At 38.6% G+C, this 20693-nt stretch overlaps 1 protein-coding gene across 15 annotated transcripts in view; it reads right to left on the reverse strand.

Annotated features, from left to right (window-relative positions):
* CLASP1 (cytoplasmic linker associated protein 1) overlaps nucleotides 1–20693 on the reverse strand; it is an 83006-nt gene that overhangs the window by 15461 nt on the left and 46852 nt on the right. For 6 of the 15 annotated variants that reach the window (XM_031554246.1, XM_031554244.1, XM_031554242.1 and 3 more), the window contains 5 exons: nucleotides 11478–11621; nucleotides 10381–10487; nucleotides 2162–2312; nucleotides 1179–1425; nucleotides 202–392 (listed from right to left, as the gene is read on the reverse strand). In XM_031554246.1, the coding sequence (XP_031410106.1) occupies nucleotides 202–392; nucleotides 1179–1425; nucleotides 2162–2312; nucleotides 10381–10487; nucleotides 11478–11621 (840 nt within the window). Of the gene's footprint in view, nucleotides 1–201; nucleotides 396–1178; nucleotides 1426–2161; nucleotides 2313–5841; nucleotides 5959–10380; nucleotides 10488–11477; nucleotides 11622–15416; nucleotides 15513–20693 lie in introns of all 15 variants that reach the window. The other 9 variants (XM_031554248.1, XM_031554247.1, XM_031554249.1 and 6 more) reach the window with 3 other exon arrangements.

Genomic DNA, 20693 nt, shown 5'->3' on the forward strand with positions numbered 1-20693 from the left:
AGAACCTTGAAATTTGTCAAGGAGTACACTAATAATGAAAGCAGAATCAATAACCTTAACAGAAAAAAAGAAAACAAGTAGTGCAGCATCACTGATGAGATGCCGAACAAATGTAACAAATTTCAGATGAATTAATTTGCAAAACCTATCACCCTAAATAAAGCAATGCTACAGGAGAGTTAAGAAAAATCTGCATCTCACATCTTTGTCTCCAAGTGTTTCCAGGAGCAAGAGCAGAATGGTTTTGAAATGTTCCTCCCAAACTCCAAGATTATCCTCCCTTGTAATTTTCAGCAGTTCCAGGAGAGCTCCTTTCCGCTCCTCCACCCGCTCATTGTGATTAGAGAGCTCTTTCAGAAGATCAGCCACCAAATCTGAATGGTCAATGGGTACTTCTAGGACAAATGGAAGCAAGTCACTTGGGGAAATGGGGGAAAAGGTCAAATATGTCCATATTACAAACCTTCCATAAAATGAAGTGCATGGAGAAAAATAAGACCACTACCAAAAAGGCATCAAATCCCAAGTGGACTCTGTCAAGAGGGAAAGAGGACCTGAATAACCCTAATTTCACCTAAGTTCTTAATACTGCTCATGAATCTGCACATGGCTTCTAAAAAATAAAGAAGAGATGACGATTGGATTTTATCCAATTCCAATAATTACTTCTACAAGAGGAGAATCGCCAGTTTGTCCCAGACACACACCCAAAACCAGCAATCACATGCGTAACCTTTAGATCAAAGTACTATGAGTCATCAATATAATGCAAAGGAATAAACTAAGGGGTGCAGCATCGTTTAAATGAAGTGAAACACTCAATAACAAGCTAATGAGTCATTTGGGTTTTAGAGTAGAACGTCCCTAAATAAATGTTCCTTGAAGATACACTTAATTTAGACTTTAAGAGACTAGTTTGAGGAAAACTCTAAAGGAGAAAGCAAGAGAACAATAACAAAAAAAATTAAAATTGCAGTAGAGCCTTTTCTCCATATCCATAAATGAAGTTCTGCTGTCACACATCAGAACAGAAGATGTTTCATGCCAAGCCTTGAGTCATTTGCAAAGTAATACACAACATATACGTGGACAGGCATGTATCTCAGTACTGCACATATACAAATATATTAGGAACAGAATAAGGTGACAACAATTTTAAAAGGTTTGCTAATACAAACCATCCCGAAGCTGATCCATGTCATCATCAAAAACTGCTTCCTTGAGGGCAGTCTTGTCGTAAGTGTTAATTGTGTCAGAATAAGGATAGGGGTTATACTCTCGAGCACGTGGCCCTGAAAAGGCGCGGGGTGGCTGTGTGTTAAGTAGGGAGGTTTTGTTATCTAGAGCCATCCTTCCTCCTTCTACAGTATCACTGCCTCCTCGGACATCACTGGTAGGTACTGCAAGGCCACCATCTCGAGACACCTGGAGATCAATACAGAAAAGGCATAAGACCAATAAAAGGCTACAACTTCCACAGAATTTGAGTTCACTCACAAACAGGATCACACCCATTAATTTTGTGTAGAATTCCTTATGTACACATAATACTTAGACTACCACCTCTTTCCCTAATTTAGGTAACAAAAGTATCTCATGATCACAGGGCAAAAAGCTATGCTAACATTTCTAAACCAAAATACTTCTAAAACTGCACAGGCTAGGAAAAAAATCAAACAAGGAACAGGGCCAATCTGCTAATAAGCAGAAGAAAGGAAAGAAAAGCAACATCATTCTCACAAAATCTCACAAATGATGCTTAGAACGCTAAAGTGAAACAGACAACAGAGGAGTCCCAAAGAAAAACATGAGATCACCAAGAATTCTAGCTTTTGAGATTAACAGTCTACTATAACCTACACTTGTTTGTCCATACAGGAAGCAAAAATGCTGCTTAATTCATAGATTTTGAATTTCACTTACTTAATTAAAACAAATGGCATCTCACATGTCACAACAACCTCTAGGACCTCAGTGTCTTTCTTGTAGTGAGAGGTTCAAATGGTGAAGTGTTAGGAACAATTGAGAATAAAACAGTTACAGGAAAAATCCAGTTACCAAGAGCAACTGGATTTTGTACACTAGTTAACATTCCAAAGCCAGGCTTGAAAACAATAAAAATTTCACACATCTCCAAGTATTAATCAAACCAGACACTTACCATGTCACAGTCTTTCTTCCCATCACGTTTGATTGGTTCATTCAGGTCCTCTTGGCTACGGAAACTAAACTTCTCAATTGCTTCTGTGACTCCACGAAGAGAGCTGTAGATTTCATCAGAATTTAGGTTCTCCGTGTCATAATCCAGCATACTAAAGACGAAATGTATATGAAACGTTACACACAAAATTGGAGTCAACTTTTGACTTAACAAATATATGTCAAGTTGGAAACAGATGACTTGGTGTATCGTTTCTAACAGAGACTTTTAACGAAACATGAATGGAATTCAAAGTAGACTTCAGGTCTGAGCCTCCTAGACTTATCCCAGTCTGAGAGGAGGAGCTCAACTGAATGAAGTGGTACTATATTGCTGCAATTGAGGAGAAATCAGGTCCACTGTTTATAACATTCCAAAGCAGTGAATGTGATAGCTTCTATCAACAAAATATCCTGCCCCTGTAACGGTAATGGTGTTCATACAAAAGAAAAATAATTACTATGAGAACTCAAAGGGTTCTGACAGCTAGTGGATGTGAAATCAACAAAATTTAAGCTCCATAATACATAAAATATATTCTGTCAATGAATTGAAATGCAGTAGATTTAAACAGAAATGAAAATGTATCTTGACATAAAGCTTAGTCTATCATATTCCAGTTTTCATTTATAGAGCAGTAAAAACAAAACCACTTGCAAGAAGCCTTGAAAAAAAAAAAGATGCATTTCAGTAATGAGCCTTAATTTGAGAATTCTCTCACTCAAATCAAATGCTTTCTTGCAGTCAGTCTGTTTTTCAGAAATTCTTCAGAAGTATAAAGCCAAGGAGTTATCCAAAATTAAGTACCATGAGAAAAATGACCAGCAGGCAAAGGCAGATAGATGATAGAGAGAGAAAAAAAAAAAAGATAAAAAGACATGGCTAGGACAAGAAGGTCCTGAATGCTTCAAGGAAATTAAAAGACAGCATTGGCAAGATTTTGCCCTATCTAGACGGAAGTTGAGTTTGCATGACAGTTTTCCAAGACAGATTTAAAAAGACTCAGTAACTGAGAGAAATTTCTCTGGGGGAGCCTCAGATCTTAGCAGAGCCAGAAGAAAAAATGCAAAAGAATTTAAGATATTTACATCAAGTTGTTAGTCAATAAATGATAAGAAGCAGCTCCCTTCAATTATCAATTTCTATTTCTTAACAATTTGTGAAGGATGACAGGATGGCCTTGAAGGAAGATGGCTGAACAAAGAGTTGTGTTGCTTTCCTACAAAAGAACAATTGCTTGTCATGTGGTAAGAAAAATAATACAGTAAAAATAGAAAGTCTCTTTTGAATCCTTGGTACACAGTCATTATTGTCAGTACAACTAGAAGTAGGATGTTCACTATCTGGAACTACCACTTCTCTGGAAGAACCTTGAGAACTTCAGACAAAGGATAAATTTTGTGTTGTCCAAATCTTTTGGGATTAACACACTGAAAATAGTCATAATCCCTGGCTCCAAGCAACGCTATCACCCTGCAGGCATACAAACACCAGCACAATGCATTCTGGCAAAGAAAACAAAGCATAGCTCTCTGACTTTAAATGGTGTCCATCCAGCCAGGCCTGGCTAAAAAGAAAAGTCACTGAAACAGATCTAAACCAGGAAACAAAAGCTGTGCATAAACCTATAAAAGAAAGAGTATTTAGGATCTTCCAGATAATTGAATGACATCACTGCTTTCCAGACTCCCCAGAAAAGTAAACACATTTTAAAATTCTTTGTAAGTATCAGTAATAGAGAAGACAATCTTTGCTTCATACCATCTTGAAAGTATTAGTCTTGCGTTCAAGCATGATTAATCCATACATCTTACAAGCTTCTTCAAGTGAGCAATGGAAGAGCCTTTCTAGACAGTATATATTGATCGTAACTGCGTACTCACACTAAGAGATGAAATGACTTACCAAAGGTCACACAATGAAATCCGTGGAGAAAAAATTAAGAAAAAAAAGAAATTGACAAATAGTCCCAGATATACTGACACTAAATCTGCCCAAATCTTGGTTTCTTTCCTCAGGAATGAATTTTGACCAATGCTGCTCCCAAAGAACAGATCAATGCACATATTCTGCAGTGCAAAATGACTGCAACTATTTATGAACAAAGAACCACTAAAACTGAGGTGTTTTTCAAAACACAAAACCACCTTTTACTAAAACCTAGAGAATCCAGTGATTTCATATGTCAAGAGTAAGCTAGTGTAAGAAATCACATTATGGTTGTGACAAAACTTTACATGTAAACACACATATCTACTGACAGTATGTGTGCTGGAATAATTCACAGACAACGTGATGGAGAAAATAAAATAAAATGAAGCTAAACCCACCTTTGAGGGAAAAAAAAAAAACAGCACAAAAAAAAGCAACCAATCAAAAAAACTAGAGGAAAGTCACAGGATGATATAGGAGTAGAGATGAGCAGTGTTTAGGGATGTCACAGCATTATTTTCCATCTTCCACCGCACTGATGCAATACAGCCCTCCACAAGCTTATAAAAATAAAATTTGGCTGTCTGTCATAAAAGACTTTATTTTCATGAACTTTTATTCATTTTCCAATCCAAACTATGTGTAAGTAACAGTTGAGCATCCTCAAGCAGTACACAGTTAGGGTTTCTTGCACTTTCATGCTCTGGGCTGGAATTATTCCAAACCTCGATGCTGACTAATGAAAGGAGGAAAAAAATTGTTCTCAACTAGCATAACCCCCCTGCCCCAGTCCAAATTAACATTAATCTCTTCCACAGATTTCTCAGATGGTCCTAGAACCTGAATATTGATTTCATGTTTTACATCTTCTGGTATTCACAGGGATGCAGAATATGTGATTCTATTTTCTATCTCAGTTGTCAGAGACTCCCAGATTTTCAGATTTCCAAGAACTGTTTGGTTTTGCTTCAACAGCTTCCAGTTAGGAATTTCCTTCTTTGAGGGAAGATGATATAGCCCTTCCTCAAGTGAGATTCACATTTAAGTCCAAATAAATCACATCCACAGAAAGCCTGCTGATAGGGTTTAAACTTCATAATAATCCAAGTAATCTAACAGACATCTGGCAAATTAAATTTGGTTTTTGATCAAAACAAGTATGCAGTTTTAGTTTTGTACAGAAGTTCAATATCTACAAACAGACAGAAATAAAATGTGAGTGTACAAGAGGAGGAACAGTGATCAAAATTAACTGTCAATCCCTTAAATGTTGTGGGAAGGGCACATAATACAATTAATTTCAATACTACACGGTTCCAAGATGTTCCACAATCATCGGGAAAACAGCTGGTGAATCACATACACACCACCCTCACTGGCCATCAGATACTACTGCAGATGGGAAATCACTATCACAACAAGTGCATACAGAAAGTGCTCAACAACTGTGTTCTGCATTCAGGAAACCCAGCAGGGAGAAATTAATTTGGAAGAATTCACTTTGTTTTTCCACTGGCATGCCACATCTCCCTCACAAAGAGGGCAAGTGGCTGATTCATCTCCCCAGTCTGAGAACTAACATCATCCCAATTTCTTTTTCAATTGAAGCTTTTGGAAATCATTTCCTATGCTTGAGCAAATTATAAAGTATGAAAGGTAAATAGTACTGTGACATCTCAGACAAGTTGGTTTAACAGGTAGCTTGTTACCTGGGAGAATAAGAGCGTCTGAAAGTCTTGTGGGAAGGAGCGGTGGGGATGGAGTTAGGCTGAGAAAGGGGAGGGGGGTGCTTCGACAGCCCATCTGCACTCCAACCCCAGAACCGACTGCAGTGATCAGAGAAACGAAAGAGAAAAACAGAGAAAGGAGAGGGAGAAAAAAAAAAGAAACTATAATCTGAGTGGCTTAGTGCTGTCATGCTGCCTTGAAGAGAGAAAAAAAATTAATAGAAACGAAATTAAACAAGAATACTCCACTGAGCCCCTTAAAATCATTGCTTTGGCCTTTATTTTCACTTTTTTTCCTATCATAAAGATATGGCTCACACAAAAATAGTCTCTCTTAAATTGCATAAATAGATATAGTCTCTACAAACAACACTTAAAATGCTTTAAGAGAACAATCCCTGACCAAACATCTGTATCCAAATTCTATGCAGGTATTTGCAAGCAACAGAATTTCCTGAAAGATAGGAGAGCTGAAACTGAACTTCATGAAATAAAAGAAAATCAGTCTAGAGCACAGATGTGTCAGGGGGGGCTTGTTTGTCTCTGCAGACAACCTGGAAAGACTGAATGAAACCCAGCCTCAAACTCAGTTCGTATTTCTCTTGAAACCTCTACAGGGGCCTCTTGGTTACCATCTGGCACTGCACCTTTGATCAAGGCAACCAAATTTGTCTGAGTTTAGTTTTTACTTTTGCCTTGTTCCCTTTGTGTCACAGGAATTATCAAAATCATCTTCTAAACAATACAAATGTTTGAGCTCGTGGAATATTCAGCATGCCAGTTTGTTTCTATTAAAATTAAGCATACTTGTCTCAGAAAGTCACGAGTATACATAAGTGAAAGATGCTACAAGATCAGATGTGGCAAACAGGTTGAGAGTTGCTTCAGCACAAACAGCAGCAATGCCAGTTGAAAACTTATCTGAAGTGTGACGTCAAATTCATGTGTTAATCAGCAAACAAAACCATAGCTATTACACTCAACTACTACAGAAATGCACCAGACATTCAGAATGCTGAATAGAAATCTCACAGCTCAAAATCACACCTACCTGCAAATGGGCCATTGAACAATGCAGGCTTGTCTTTTTTGTATAAGGTGGGTGGTCTATTTTAATTCTTTTTCCATGTCCTGCCTTGCTCAACTTAATATAGATGTCATTAAGTTTATTTTAATGGTATTTTTTATTTTCAGTGAAAAAGTATATAAAGCTTTCAAGACCAAATAAAACTATCAGCTTTTTTTTCTTTTAACTATGCACAAGTTTCTGGGCTGCTAGTAAAGGCAAATCTATCCATTTGATATAATTCCTTCAAATATTCCTAATGGATTGTAAGTGAAAATTCACAACCTGCATGTGACATCTTAGCTCACAGAGGACGTTTTTTTATTCAAAATAGCATTCACGCACTGGAGGAATTCTTAGCTTAGTATTTTTCCTCTTGTTGTACTACATCACTAAATCTGCAATTTTCTCCATCCAGCATAAACACAAGCCATTCACCTGTGCATTGCCCAGGAAACATTCATTATTCTTACTCAGAAATATGTTTTTTTTTCCCTATCATTTCAGCTTTCCTAAGTGTCTTCTTTTCTTTTCTTCTCCAGAAAGATCTCTCTTGCTCCCTAACTTCCCTCCCAAAAAACCATCTGGACAACAAAAGTAGGTACAATTGCAGAAACAACTCGCACATGCGGTGGATATATTCTAGTCATTACGAAAGCAAAACAGGATGGAGCAAATGAAAGCATAAGGAAGGGCTCTGTCCAAAGCCCCATGTTAACCTTCTGAAGACACTAACTAATATACATATATATTTCTAGGCAATCCAAACTATCCTTTCTACATGGAAGATTAAATATCCAAGCCCCAAAAATACACGTGGCTCTAAATACAACTCTTCCAATCTGTGTATCAAGAGAAAGTTCAAAGGAAAATAAAATCTTCAAGCCAATGCTGGTACTAAGAATTGGAGATAATCTCTCAACTGGACTGCACTCATGTTGCCTATACAAGGCAGAGGCATGGACAGGGCAAGCAGGCAACAGTACACCTGTTGTCTACAGCACAGACAACCTTGCTACACTTTGGGAATGGGTCCTGTAGAAGGTATGATCAAAACCTAGTTCAAAGAAGGGCTATACAGAGAAACAGCAGTAACTTCATCCTTTTAGATTGCTAACGGAATGACTTGGGTCTGCTAGTTCTTCAAGTTTGTAGTCAGAAAAGTCACATTTTACACCGTAAGCTGAATTGCAAACCACAAGTGCTTATAACGGAAAGATGACATAGAAACATCTATACCAACATCATACTGGTATACCACAACATATCCTACTCACGACATCTGTTAATCAGCACATCTTCCAAGACCTTTTTTTCTTAAAGAACAACCATATCATTTCCAAAAACAGAACTAAGTTCTCCCTTGTTCAGTAAGTCATGACCTCAAAGTGTGCTGCACAAGACACAGTGATGCAATCCAGCACAATGTCATGAACTACTGCCACTGATTTGTAACACTTGCCACCGCCTTTTCTACAAGTGGTAAAAGTCTGCAGCTATTGCTATTGCCCACAGGTTACAAAAAAGGTGAAAGCTCTCCTTGATTAGTTTAAATGGCTTTTAAAGCAGCTTCCACCTTCACCTACCACTGAACAATTATTATTATGTAGTCTTAACTAAATCCAGCAACAAATCAAGACACATTAATTGAAAAGACACCTAAACTTTGGGGTCAACAACTTCAATAGTTCCTTTGATTTTCTATGGAATTCTTGATTTTGAAAAGACATTCCTGGATCACTATACCAGTAACATTTTGGTCTTCACAACTTAATGGCACAACGTTCTAGAATTAATATCCTCTCTAACCATTCCTTCAGAACATACCCCATGTAATAAACTCTCCAGTTGCTAACCCCCAAAGGCTTGAAAAGAACAACACTAAATTGAGGAGATGATGAAAGCTTTAATCTGCATCTTGATACATATAACCTGACATCAATAAAAACATAAAGCTAAACAGAATAACAGTGAGTGAAGAGGCAAAAACAAGTCTTGCCACAGTGGCAAAACCCAAAAGCATGGCAAAAGATCATAAATTTAGAAAAAAGATGCCACATACAAATGTGACTCGCAAAGTTTCAACATAATCATCAGGAGATATAATCTATTTGTAATTCCAGTGACATAATCAATCAGGAGAGCAACAATACTCAAGCTAGTAGAAAAGGAAGCAACATTATTGGAACCATTCCCCTGAAACTCTATAACTTAATTTCTTAATGAAACCATTGTTGAAAAGCCTCATAATAATAGGCAACTCAACCTTGACTTGCAAACTTTCAGTCTGGTTTTGGATTACATCAGATTTAGGATTACAAAGATTTATTCAGATACACAGAATTTCCTCAGGAAACTTTATGTCCTCCCCATACACTGCTGGAATAGTCTAACTACATCATTAAAAGCAAACAACCTGTGTTTTTCTGACACATGGAAGTCAAGTGCTAAGCATCCCCTATGGATACTGTTTAGCAAGTCATGACAGGGCTGATTAACAGATTTCAGTGTAAATTACTAAACTGGACTATGAATTGCCATCCTTGCCCAGTATGTTTCCTTTTGTTTCTACTTCAGCCACAGCAAAGTGACTTCTCATAATGAGGCAGGGCATTTAAGCTTTCCCAGCATGAATCATCAAAGCATGACCAGGTAACAACTTAATACTTCCCATATTTCTAAGGTCCCAGAGCACGCTGTTTAAATCCATATCACCTCTGCTCTAAGTTTTTCTGGTACCAAAAAAAAAACAACCAAAAACCCATATTCTCAGCACGCAGGTGTTCATGTTTACAGAATAAAAGGTTTTGGAGAGGACTAATATATTCTAGGGTAGCACCTGCAGCTTCAGTAAGACACCTGATTGCAACAGACATACTGCCCAAAGGATCAGGATGCTATTCTGCTGGTGACCAAAGAGGGAGGAGATGTGAGGTGCTCAGCACTGACATACAGTCATGACTTGATTTTGCATCCTCGCAAAGCATAAAAGAGGAACGGGGGAAGTTCAGCATTTCCCTCTGCAGTGCAAGCACTGCAATAGTCAAATAAATTACTGAACATAACAGCACACCCAAAAACCAGACAACTGAAATCCTTGACTTGAAAGTCTTACATACTTTGTGATATTTGCAACCTACACATCACCTCATCACTAATGCTGCCATTTAGTATTACCTTTATTAAATCCACAAATGTGATTCTGGAGAAGGCCTGGTTATGAAAGAATTAATATGAGAACAGACATTGAGATTACGCAGATCAACATGAGGACTCAAACAATGAAGTCAATCACCAACCATGTACTATCATGTTTGAAGCCTGCTCCTTTGGAACAGTTTACTGTAAACTTCTGATCACTCGTTTGTTTTCAAAGTGAGTCATATTTTGCATTATGCATGTTCAGTGTTGAAATCCTTTAACATTTAAGTGGTTTAATCAACCTGCCACATTACCTTGGAGACAGCCCACCATGAGAACAGTTGGTAGGTGAAGTCAAGGGGCTGGTTCTGCTGCTGGAGTGCCGAGAGGGAGTCCTACCAAGAGTATTGCTGGGGGAACCCTGGCACAGAAACAGGAAAACGGGGATTAGCAACATGTTGCAACACAAGGACAGGAGTACACAACAGCAGCAACAGCTTCAAACGCTGCCTTTGTGCTAGACAGGCTTGGTGCAGTTTTTACTCTTGCTCTTGACCCAAAAATCCGCAGCCATAGTTCATGTAGTCAGTAAGGTATTCTTAACAATACTGTGCTCAGAGGATGAAGAAGCACACACGTACCTCTCTACTATTCACAGAACCAGCAGTTTTAACTTGCAGCATGTATGGCCTGCAAATACTGCCAGAAAATGGTTTATCAAATTCACCAAACTACCCAGTTTCTCAGATGCTATTTTTTCAGCTTCAGAACATGCAGACCATTACTCTGTCAATTTAGTAACTTAATTATGCAGCTATTTTACACATTGTCTAAAGCATTCTGATTGCTTGTGATCTTAACAAGCACAATCAATTAACTTATTTTTCCACTGGCCTGCATAATAATTTACACCACAGGAAAAATGAGTAGAAACCATTCCCAAATCTGACTCACTCCACAGAAGAGGAAGATAAACGAGATGGAAGGGACTAGAGAATCCAGTCCTTCCCCTTGGAAACCTAATGCTGCAATTTGAGTTTACACAAAGGTCTATCGTCCCTATGGAAGGGCAAAGATGAGAGGGTTCAAATTTCAGCAAACTTCACAAGATTTCCATGCAAAAAAAAAAAAGGCAAAAAACCCACACCCCTAAAAACTCTTTGTTGCTGAGGGGAAAAAAATGTTCGGAAGCACAGTAATTATCCGCTAACATTCTCTCAAATTATATATGCAAACACTATATTAAAAATAACTGAATTATTTGTTTTAACAGACTCATTAAAGTAATAACATCAAACAGAAGCCTCTGCCAACAGCTACTGCTAGTGCATGCTATTAGATATCTGCAATAGCTTTTCAACGAGCTGCAGTTTTTGAGGCTCTGCTGTCTGCAAGAACATGGGCCTCTCACCACACTGGTGTTACTGGAGTTCTTGAGGTGGTTGTGCAGCAGCTTGGTAGCACCATCCTGGAATGTTTTTGGCAAGGCACCAAGTAACATGGTAAACTCGGGAGTGTTCAGTTCAAAGAGAGAAATCAGGACTATTTGTGCTGCCTGAAAAGAAGAAAATAATGTTAGTTTCTACTTCAAGTACACAATTTGTTGGTAACAATTCTTATGGCAAATTACACAACTTTCACTTCAGAAGATTCCCATGTTCAGCTTCTGACACATAACTTGCAGTGCGTCACAAGGAATTACTGTTAGAGTTACACCTTCTTAGCTCAAGTTTACAATACATTTATTTATGCCTTTACATTTATGCCATTTCTCAGATCTGCACAGTGTACTCAGGTGTACTATCTCAAGCAAGTGAGAAAATCTAACTATTCTCCCTTCCATGCTTCCATTGAAAAGTTACTGCAAAAAATTTCAAGAACCAAAAACCAAGAGTTCAGACAATGAAGAATCTGGGACTGCAATTTGTCATTCCCATACTTCCTACCTTCGAGTGAAAAAAAAAAAAAAACTAAGTCCCTTTCCCACACAGCCTCTCCTCCTCTTAAGGATCCAATAAATTTGTTTCATCAGACAATCCCTGCTCCTGCTTTCTCACTTCTTCCTGCTTCACTGCTGTGGCTGTTCCAGCAGCTCAAGCTTCTGGCTCAACTGGAAGACCTACCAGGATGGTGAGAAGAATCTTTCCCTAATACTTGTACAGGTTAAACCCAACCAGATTCCCTGAATTCAGTAAGTAAAACAAAACAACTGACCATTTTCACTGGAAAACGTTTTAGCCTATTTACCTGGAAGACTGCCAGAACAAGTTCTCCACTAACTCCACTAGTAAATGTACACTATATTGAGAAGATATGAAGATACAACATAAAAACGCATTCCAAGAAGTCAAAATAAAGCAACATCTGATTTATTTGCAGCACCATCTTCTCCAGCTGGTGTCAGTGGCTACATACCAATCTCCAGAATACTTATCTGGATACAAAAGCAGTAGTTTAGATTAACAAAGAAATGAAGCTATGTGAGTTTTTATTTTGGAACCGCATACATGCTTAGGAAGAGCAGACACTTCTGTCTTCCCTTTTGGGAATTTTCCAAGACTTCCTAAGAATGAAAAATAATTGTAAAGAGGACAAAAATATAATTCACTATTGTGGTAACAACTGTACATTCATTGTTCTCATCAACTCAAAGAAAAAGGAGCTTTTAGTAAATAATGCATCTATAAAGATGTGATAATAATTAAGTGTATCTGCAGTTCCCTGTGAAGTGGAATCCATTATCAGATGATGAATTTGGGTACACAGAAACCCTTTTCAGGGTGGAGAAGCATCTAAGTACCTCATTGTTTCAGTATGCAAATTGAAGTTTGAGCTACACTGATCCTTTTACTCATCTGGTCAATTTGCAATAACACAGCTTTACTTATAAAAAAACATTTTCCACCTGTAGATTTCGAGGTTAATTAATATCCTTTTCATATAGCCAACAAAGAAACTGAGGCACACAACACCCAATGGGCTTTCTTTTCATGGACCGCAATGAACAGGTCTTCAGACTCTTCATTTCATACAGATCTTTATGCATTCTACCAAAATCCCATTGACTTGAACAGAAACACAGCATGTCATTATTTACTTCACACTTAATTCTAAGGACGAGAAGCTGGGAGATAATTTTTCCCCACTTTTCTTAGCTCCAGACTCAACTGTCCTTTGGCCTGAGTTTTGGGCAACTCTGTCATGAAGTTTGCAAGGTATCCAACAGGCATCTGTATTTCTGTCAAGTTTTGATCCAACAAGTTTCTGTAATGAAAATATTACTACAAACAAGATCTTAGATCAGCATGTTGAATGCAAAGTGACAAGTCATGCCAAAGTACATTCCCACTTGTGAATGTCATGCACATCCTGGACTGTTAGGAAATGGACATGCAGATCTTCTGTGTCAGAACAAGCAGATCACATGTTCACAAGGATCAGAAAAACAGGAAAACTAATCGAGAAGGCTCCCAGGTTTAAAGATTGTTCAAAAACTAGAATATCTGGAGATATTCTAGCAGTCGGGTGCTGCCCAAGGTACAGAGAGGCAGGAAAGGATTCAAGATACCTTTGGTTCCACACATCTCTCATCGATGGGTTAAAAAAGACCATCCTTGGAAAACTCCTGTGTAAAAACAGCAAAAAAGGCACAAAAGTATGTGCACTCCAGCATGTTATTTCTGAAGTTATCTTTCTTGTTGTATGCCAGAGGTACAACCGCATCTCATCTCTGAGCAAAACCTTCACCAAAGCTCCATCAGGGACTATGTGACACCCTGAGGCTTCACTCTGAAGCACAGCATTACCTGAAACTTACAGCTGAACATTGGTAGCTCAGCTGCTGTACTGCAGGAGTATCTGGAAGAAGTACTGGCTCCCTGAAATCACTTCAGTTTCCTTTTAGTTTTTTTGTGCTGACTTTAATGAAAGCAGAACTCTGTCCACACTCCCTCTTTGCACAAACTACAGTTTGTTTTTAGAAATGTTTGCTCGTCTGCCAATATTTTGTGTACACTGTGCTCTTCAGCAGCTTTGTTATTGCCTGCAAGTAGGTCACTGGGCTTTGAATGGAGGATTGAGCAGCAGCTCACAATGCTGGTACTCTTATGTGGCCCAAAAGAAAGCAGACCTACAGTCTACAATTTTTTGAAAAAAAGCCAAGTATTACTTACAGCCTGAGTGATGCTCCAGCAAAGCTCTCAAAAGCAGCACTAGAGTTATGTGGGTTAATCTTGGCTGTGTTGCTTTTAAGTAGTCCTCATCCAGTATATACTTAGTCAAAGGATTTTTTTTCCCTAACTAATACTTTTGAGCTTTAAAATCTGTGGATTTTCAACCTCTGACAGACTATAGAATGTTTTTATAACCACTGGTTATTTCCAAAAATCTTGGTGCTTGTTTCATTACTTTACTAAAGAGGTGGATAAAAACAAATTTCTGTACACAATATCCTCCATGCAGCACGTGTGCCTGATGATATATAATTAGAAGAATTTTCCTCTGCCTTTGTACCTCCATACCATTAGTGTGGAATGCTAATCCATCTTCTATCAGTGACAAATAACATAGACTGTATAGATGACCTAATCTTAAGCAGGCAGTTCTCTGCTAGCTTGAGCTAGAGAAACTCCAGTCAATTCAGAGCCTGTCTGTGCTAGTGAGGGGGTCTGGCTCCATGTCAGCTTGCCGAATCATTTGCGAAGGGCTGCTTATGTAACTTTGTTATTTTCCTTAGAACAATGCAGCAGGGGATCAGGTTCCACCAGCTGGCAACAGCTCCCCAGATTTCATACTTATGCCAACGCAGAAGTCATGCTGTCTAACTGCCAGCTGCTCAATGGACACAAGTGCTTTAGCAACTTGATGGGGGTGGTTTTTTGATTTGTTTATCAGAATCTAGTAACCTCCGCAAATCAGTTGAAACATTAAAGACTCTTTGAAGAAATTTGGACTCATTAAGCAAAAAGATCGGGCTAACTGGAGAAACATTAAGGGAAAAATACAGTCAGTGGCCTAAACTTAATACCAGTGCCTGGTGATTGCTGCTGCAGCTGGTCTGCTAACAACCAAGCAGAATAAGCAGCTACCTGCCTGAACTACCTGAAAACAGTTTTCAAGTTACTCAAACCTACAGTGGTGATGAGCTCACGACATTGTGGCCTCCATAAATGGAGAGAACCCCAAACTCTGTTTCTGAGACACAAAAACGGGTTAACAAAAGCAGAAAGCCAAAAATTATTTCACACACAGACACTTTTTTCAGGCCTCCAGTCAAGGCCTCTTTACACAGCTAGACAGTGGCAACTGCAAACAAGATTAGTGTGATTAGTGCACACAGCTTTTAGTCTACCTGTTTACATTTTTCTTCCAAGTTTCCTTCACCGGGCCCTGAGGAAGCTGTAGTTGTCCTAGCTGGCAAATCCTCACCTACCCAACTATGCATGGTCTGGGTTTGACAAACAGGAAAGGTGGTATTATTAAGAGAAGGCACAGGTTTCTACTAAACCATCTAAACAGTACGCATGCTATCTTTTTGCAGATGAGTTTAATCAGTGGCTTGCCTTATTTGAAAATGCAAAAAGCATTAATATTTGATTCAACCAAAAAAACATTCCTTTCAGCAGAGGGCAGCACTGGCTGGAAAATTAAATTCAGCCACAACTCCCATCCATACATATCATCCCTCAGTGCTCCTGTGAGGCTTTGTTTTGGCAGCTTCCTGATGACCTCCACAACCACCTGAGGTGCAGAGCCCCAACAAAACTGGACTGAGATGGCAACAAGCTGGCATCTGCCCACACCTATCCTTGTGGATGTATCTGTCAGGAGGAGGAAAAAGAGGAAGAAACAGCTGAGAACTTGCAAGCTCCTGACTCCAGTTTGGTCATTTGTCTAATAGACCATCATTAGCTACAGATGCCTTTTATGATGTGATTGGTCTGGGGAAGTTCCAAAGCCAACTTCTGACAATTATAATTACACTCTATATGCATTATTAATTTCACCATCTAGTCTAAGGCAAATGCATTAATAATTTAAGGCAGACTGGAACAGAGAAACACTCTCTCATGTCCCTTGGAATTATACAAAACTGCAGATCCAGTACAGATCCACAGAGATGGGGAGGCATCAGTGACACATTAAGCAGCTTGCATTAGCACACACTGGCACAGGACAATGTTTCAATTCTCCGATGAGCAGAGCTGATGCTGAGTTAATTCACATCCACGGAGAGTGTTTACAGGCTCTGAACAAGTGTTATTCTGTGTATTTTCCAGCAGACAGTTAAGTGTTAGCTGGCACTAAACAAACAAGCTATCTGCCAAACCAAACCTCCTCCTTGTTCTTTTGTGAGACTATAATCAGATGAATATAGACATCCACATCACTGATACAGTACTATGACACAATGGCTTCATCAATTCGTACATAACTCAATTTTCCCACGATTTATATTAGAATATGCTCTTTACATCTGCATCCTAAAAAGGAAGAAATTGTTTTTAATCAGATTTACATATAGAATTCATATACAGACTAAGTCCACATTGCTATTGTTTTATAGAGTATTTTATACATGAGAAGTTTTTGCAAGTCATGGATGGTTGCGTTACATGTGTCAAAGACATCTCAAATAGATGCCAGATAAAACTGCACAGCACTGAATCATTACATTCTGATTACAGATCTATAATAGATTAAGATTCCTTATGTTCCCTTTTGTCACGTGGTCATAGCAAAGACTTTGACAAAAATGTTCATGACTTCTGCAGAGCCAGATGCTATCCCAGAAGTCAGGCTTTTGAAGGCTACCCTGATTATCTTTGCTCCACATAATGTGGAGCAGAAACAGATTTGAGAAACTGTTAAAGTAAGTCTGGCATGATGCAAATCTGAACTCCGAGGGGTAGATTCCCACATCTAAGTTAAGGAGGAAGAAAAGTTTCTGAAGTTCTGTTTGCAACAAATACACGCCCTTTAAGCTGCAAGAAGTTTCAAATTCTGGTTTTCCAAACAGACCTGTCACTTATAACTATGCAGGTGTGCATGTATTTCTATATACGTGGCATGTACACAAACATGTTATGCCCAGACACATAATATAAGCATGAGTATACACATCCTATGAAGCAATTTCTTATCTCCTACTATCAGACAGTAGGCTCTTATTGTTTGAAGCAAGCTGAGAAAAGATAACTACTCATACTAAAACTGCTTCCAGCTCAAAAGATGCTAATGAAGCTGTAAAAATCCAAGAGATTCACTCTAGGGAATCCTACTCCTGATACCATGTTTTCAACAAAGCATGTGATGATTTTCTGGCAACTGATGCTTGGAAAAACAATTTGCCTTACACTAAGTAAACTAAAAATATTTGGGTTCTCATAGCTTTGTAGCATCAAATTCAAAACAAACGAAATGAGGGCTACTGTTTTGGAAACATAGTTAGGACACCAAGATCCTTTCTGTTCTAACAGCATTAAGTCAAGTAAACACTGAAGTCCACCAAGCAGCACTTACAATGCATTACTCTATTTTTCCTAACACCAACTATTAAAATGCCTGAACGAAGCTCCTTTTTGCATTGAGATCTACTTTGACTTCTTTAGGAACATCCTTTGACAAAAAGGCTGAACTCAGCATATGGGCACAGTCCCTCCATAAGCTTAAGGTCTCATGCTCTCTGGTAAATCAGCTACTCGTGGGGGTCAGTGAGACATTACATGCTGTAAGAATATTGCAAGAATTTTGGAGAGCTCTCCAAACAAGAAAGGCAAGGCCCAGCCCACTGGGGAATACTGAAATGATTTGCCATTCAAAAGCATTCCTGCAAATGCCCTTTGTGTCACTATTACTGTAACAGGCCACAGCCAGCTGTATTTACTGCCCAACAGTAAGGGCAAATGATGCCATTTGAGCTCAATGGGAGGCTTTGGGCATGCTTTCACACAAACTTCTGTCTCAGAACTGCTTGACACCACTAAAAGATTACAGCTCCAGCAGAGGCTTTAGAGGCTTCATGACATCAAGCTGCAAAGGAGTCCAATTTCACTCCCTTAGCAGCGTTTGCCAGTCTACTGCTGGTCCTGGTGCAGACATCGCAGCAGCATCTAAATGATCTATGCTATCTAAGACTTTCTCCATGTTTTAGACATCATTTCCTTTTTAAAGTGATAATACCAATATTTCTTGAGAAATGATATTGAGGACTACTAGTTAAAGAAATAAATTTTATCTTCATTGGCTGTTTGAGCATATGAATAATTTGTTGTCCTGCAGCTTCTTCTCTAAAATCGTCCTCATCTTCTGGTATAACTCAGAAACAATCCCTCAATTAATCAGCCAGAGTCCAATTAGAGACCTCAATTTAATTTCCATTCTTAAACTGATGGGCTCTTCTCCAAGAACAAAGTATTTTCCCACACAAAGTCCAATAACGTTACTCCAACTCAGAATTTCACCTACGTAAAGAATGTACAATAACTTCACCAGCAACATTAGTGGACGCATGGTGGGTTCCTGACAATGTCCTCAGACCATCCATTACTACCAACGTCACCATTTTGAGTTGTTTTTTTTTCTATGCCATACCCAGTGGTGCATCCTTGCTTGGGGAAAAAGCAGGATTCAGCTGAACATGCAGAGAAGGGCAACACTTGAACTGCATCTCAGTTTCCCATGCAATGCAGCATGAGCTGCTTCTACCTTTTGTTCAGCACAAAGGACAAATGTATTTCACCTTTCTTCTACTACTGTTTGCAGGAAGTAAATCTTAACTTTAATGCAAGGTAATCATCCAGAGAAGCATTAACAATCTTTAAAACAAAACAAATATTTACCCATAGCACATTGCAGATCACCTCATTTTAAACATAATTCCTGACAGTAATTCTGACCATACATTCATTGCTACTGTCAACAGCTTAAATGGTTTCTACCCTGAGAGGGGATCATAACTTCTGGTCAATATTAATGCTGCTTTCCACAAAGTACATCATAGTTTTTTTGTGTGATAACAGAGGTTATTGTTCCATACAAGAACAAGCTGACTTTTGCACAACAGCATTTCCTCTGACTTTGTTTCTTTATGATTTCATTCATTATAAAACATGATCTGGAGTTCAAGTCAGACAGGTTAAGTTGGCTCATTAAGTGTGCTTAAGTAGTCATCATAAGAATATGCAAGGTTTTATTAATAGAATATGTACTGTTCAGTTAAAAAAGGTCTTTGGACTAGATGCCACTTATTGTTCTAATTTTCTCTGGTGCCTTAACACCATGGGGTTGGGACCTCCACAACTGTTTGCTCCTGAGCATTTGTAAGAGTTGAGTCAATTTCAAGGATTATCTCAAAGCCAGATTCAACTGAAAAAGTGCCTTCTTTTACATCTGTTACACACCTCTTGCAGCACCTAATCGTTTGGAGTCTGAATTGTCCCTCCTACTCCATAAACTCAACTGCTGCCTCCTTACATTTTGACAAGAGTTTCAATTGCACAGCCTGCTCTGCATTTAGAGAACTTCAAACCTTGTAAGTTTTCTGTAGCGATACCTTCCACAAGGAAAAAAAGTTATGATCCATCCCTAAATGAATCTTCTTTATATAAAAAGTGGTACTTTTTGCTGCGGTTATAGTCTTCAAAAGTGGAGGACTTTTCTTTTTTTGAATGTTCTTCAGAACGTTTCACCTGCCTGGGTTGGTCCTTGATAATCCAGTTTGTTACTGCATAATGAATTTATTAGTGTGTTAACTACAGTCATGACAGAGATTATGGCCAATGATCACTTATAAATCCTTCGCCGCATTGTTTCTTCTAAAGCCTGTAGTTTGCACTATGTTCTTAATAAAATCATAGTGCAGTAACTGTATGATGTAATAAAGATCACCTGTGCATTTCTTTTTAGTACCCTAAGTTAGCTTAACTGCACCATAATTAAAAAGCTACAGGCAAAGACAAACCTAAGTCACACGCAGATTTCATAAAGAGAATTTAGATTTGGGCATCTCATATCACTTCCAGGCACTTGCCCAGGTCCCACTCAGGTAGAGCTTGCTGCAGGTCTTTGAGGCAGACAAGACAGTCACTGCACTGTGAACACACACACCCCACATCACTGCACTGTGAACACACACACTCCACATCCCACAGATTCACAGCTGACATCCAAAATTTCAGCTGCTGCAGAGACACTCTTTACTCAATTTTTCATGCAGCAATGATGACCCCTAATGGTGGAATATTTCTTCCACTGAGCAATATGCAGAAATTTACTTTCCAAAGTATCACTCTAGTTAGTTTACAGCTCCCTCTTGCCTGCAACTACCAGAGTAAACTGCTTGGGGTTTACTTGAACAAAAGCAGTCTCTTCCCTTTTAATTCTGACTTCATATACAAAACTATCAAAATAGAAATACACATTCCAGATTTAATTCCAGGACTTAGAGCCACTTTATTTTCTGAGCTGGACTACCTTGAAACAAATTTCAGTCATGCTAGTGCAAGTAAACCCTGCAAAAAAGTCTTCTAAAAGCAGATGAGACGTACAGTCAAGTGTACCAGAAAGCAAACAGCTTGCACTCAAAAACTTTCTCTGAATTCTTGGGTGAGCTATGAGATTGCAGCTT

This window comes from Meleagris gallopavo, chromosome 7 (assembly GCF_000146605.3).
Source record: "Meleagris gallopavo isolate NT-WF06-2002-E0010 breed Aviagen turkey brand Nicholas breeding stock chromosome 7, Turkey_5.1, whole genome shotgun sequence".
Taxonomy (NCBI): Eukaryota; Metazoa; Chordata; class Aves; order Galliformes; family Phasianidae; genus Meleagris; species Meleagris gallopavo.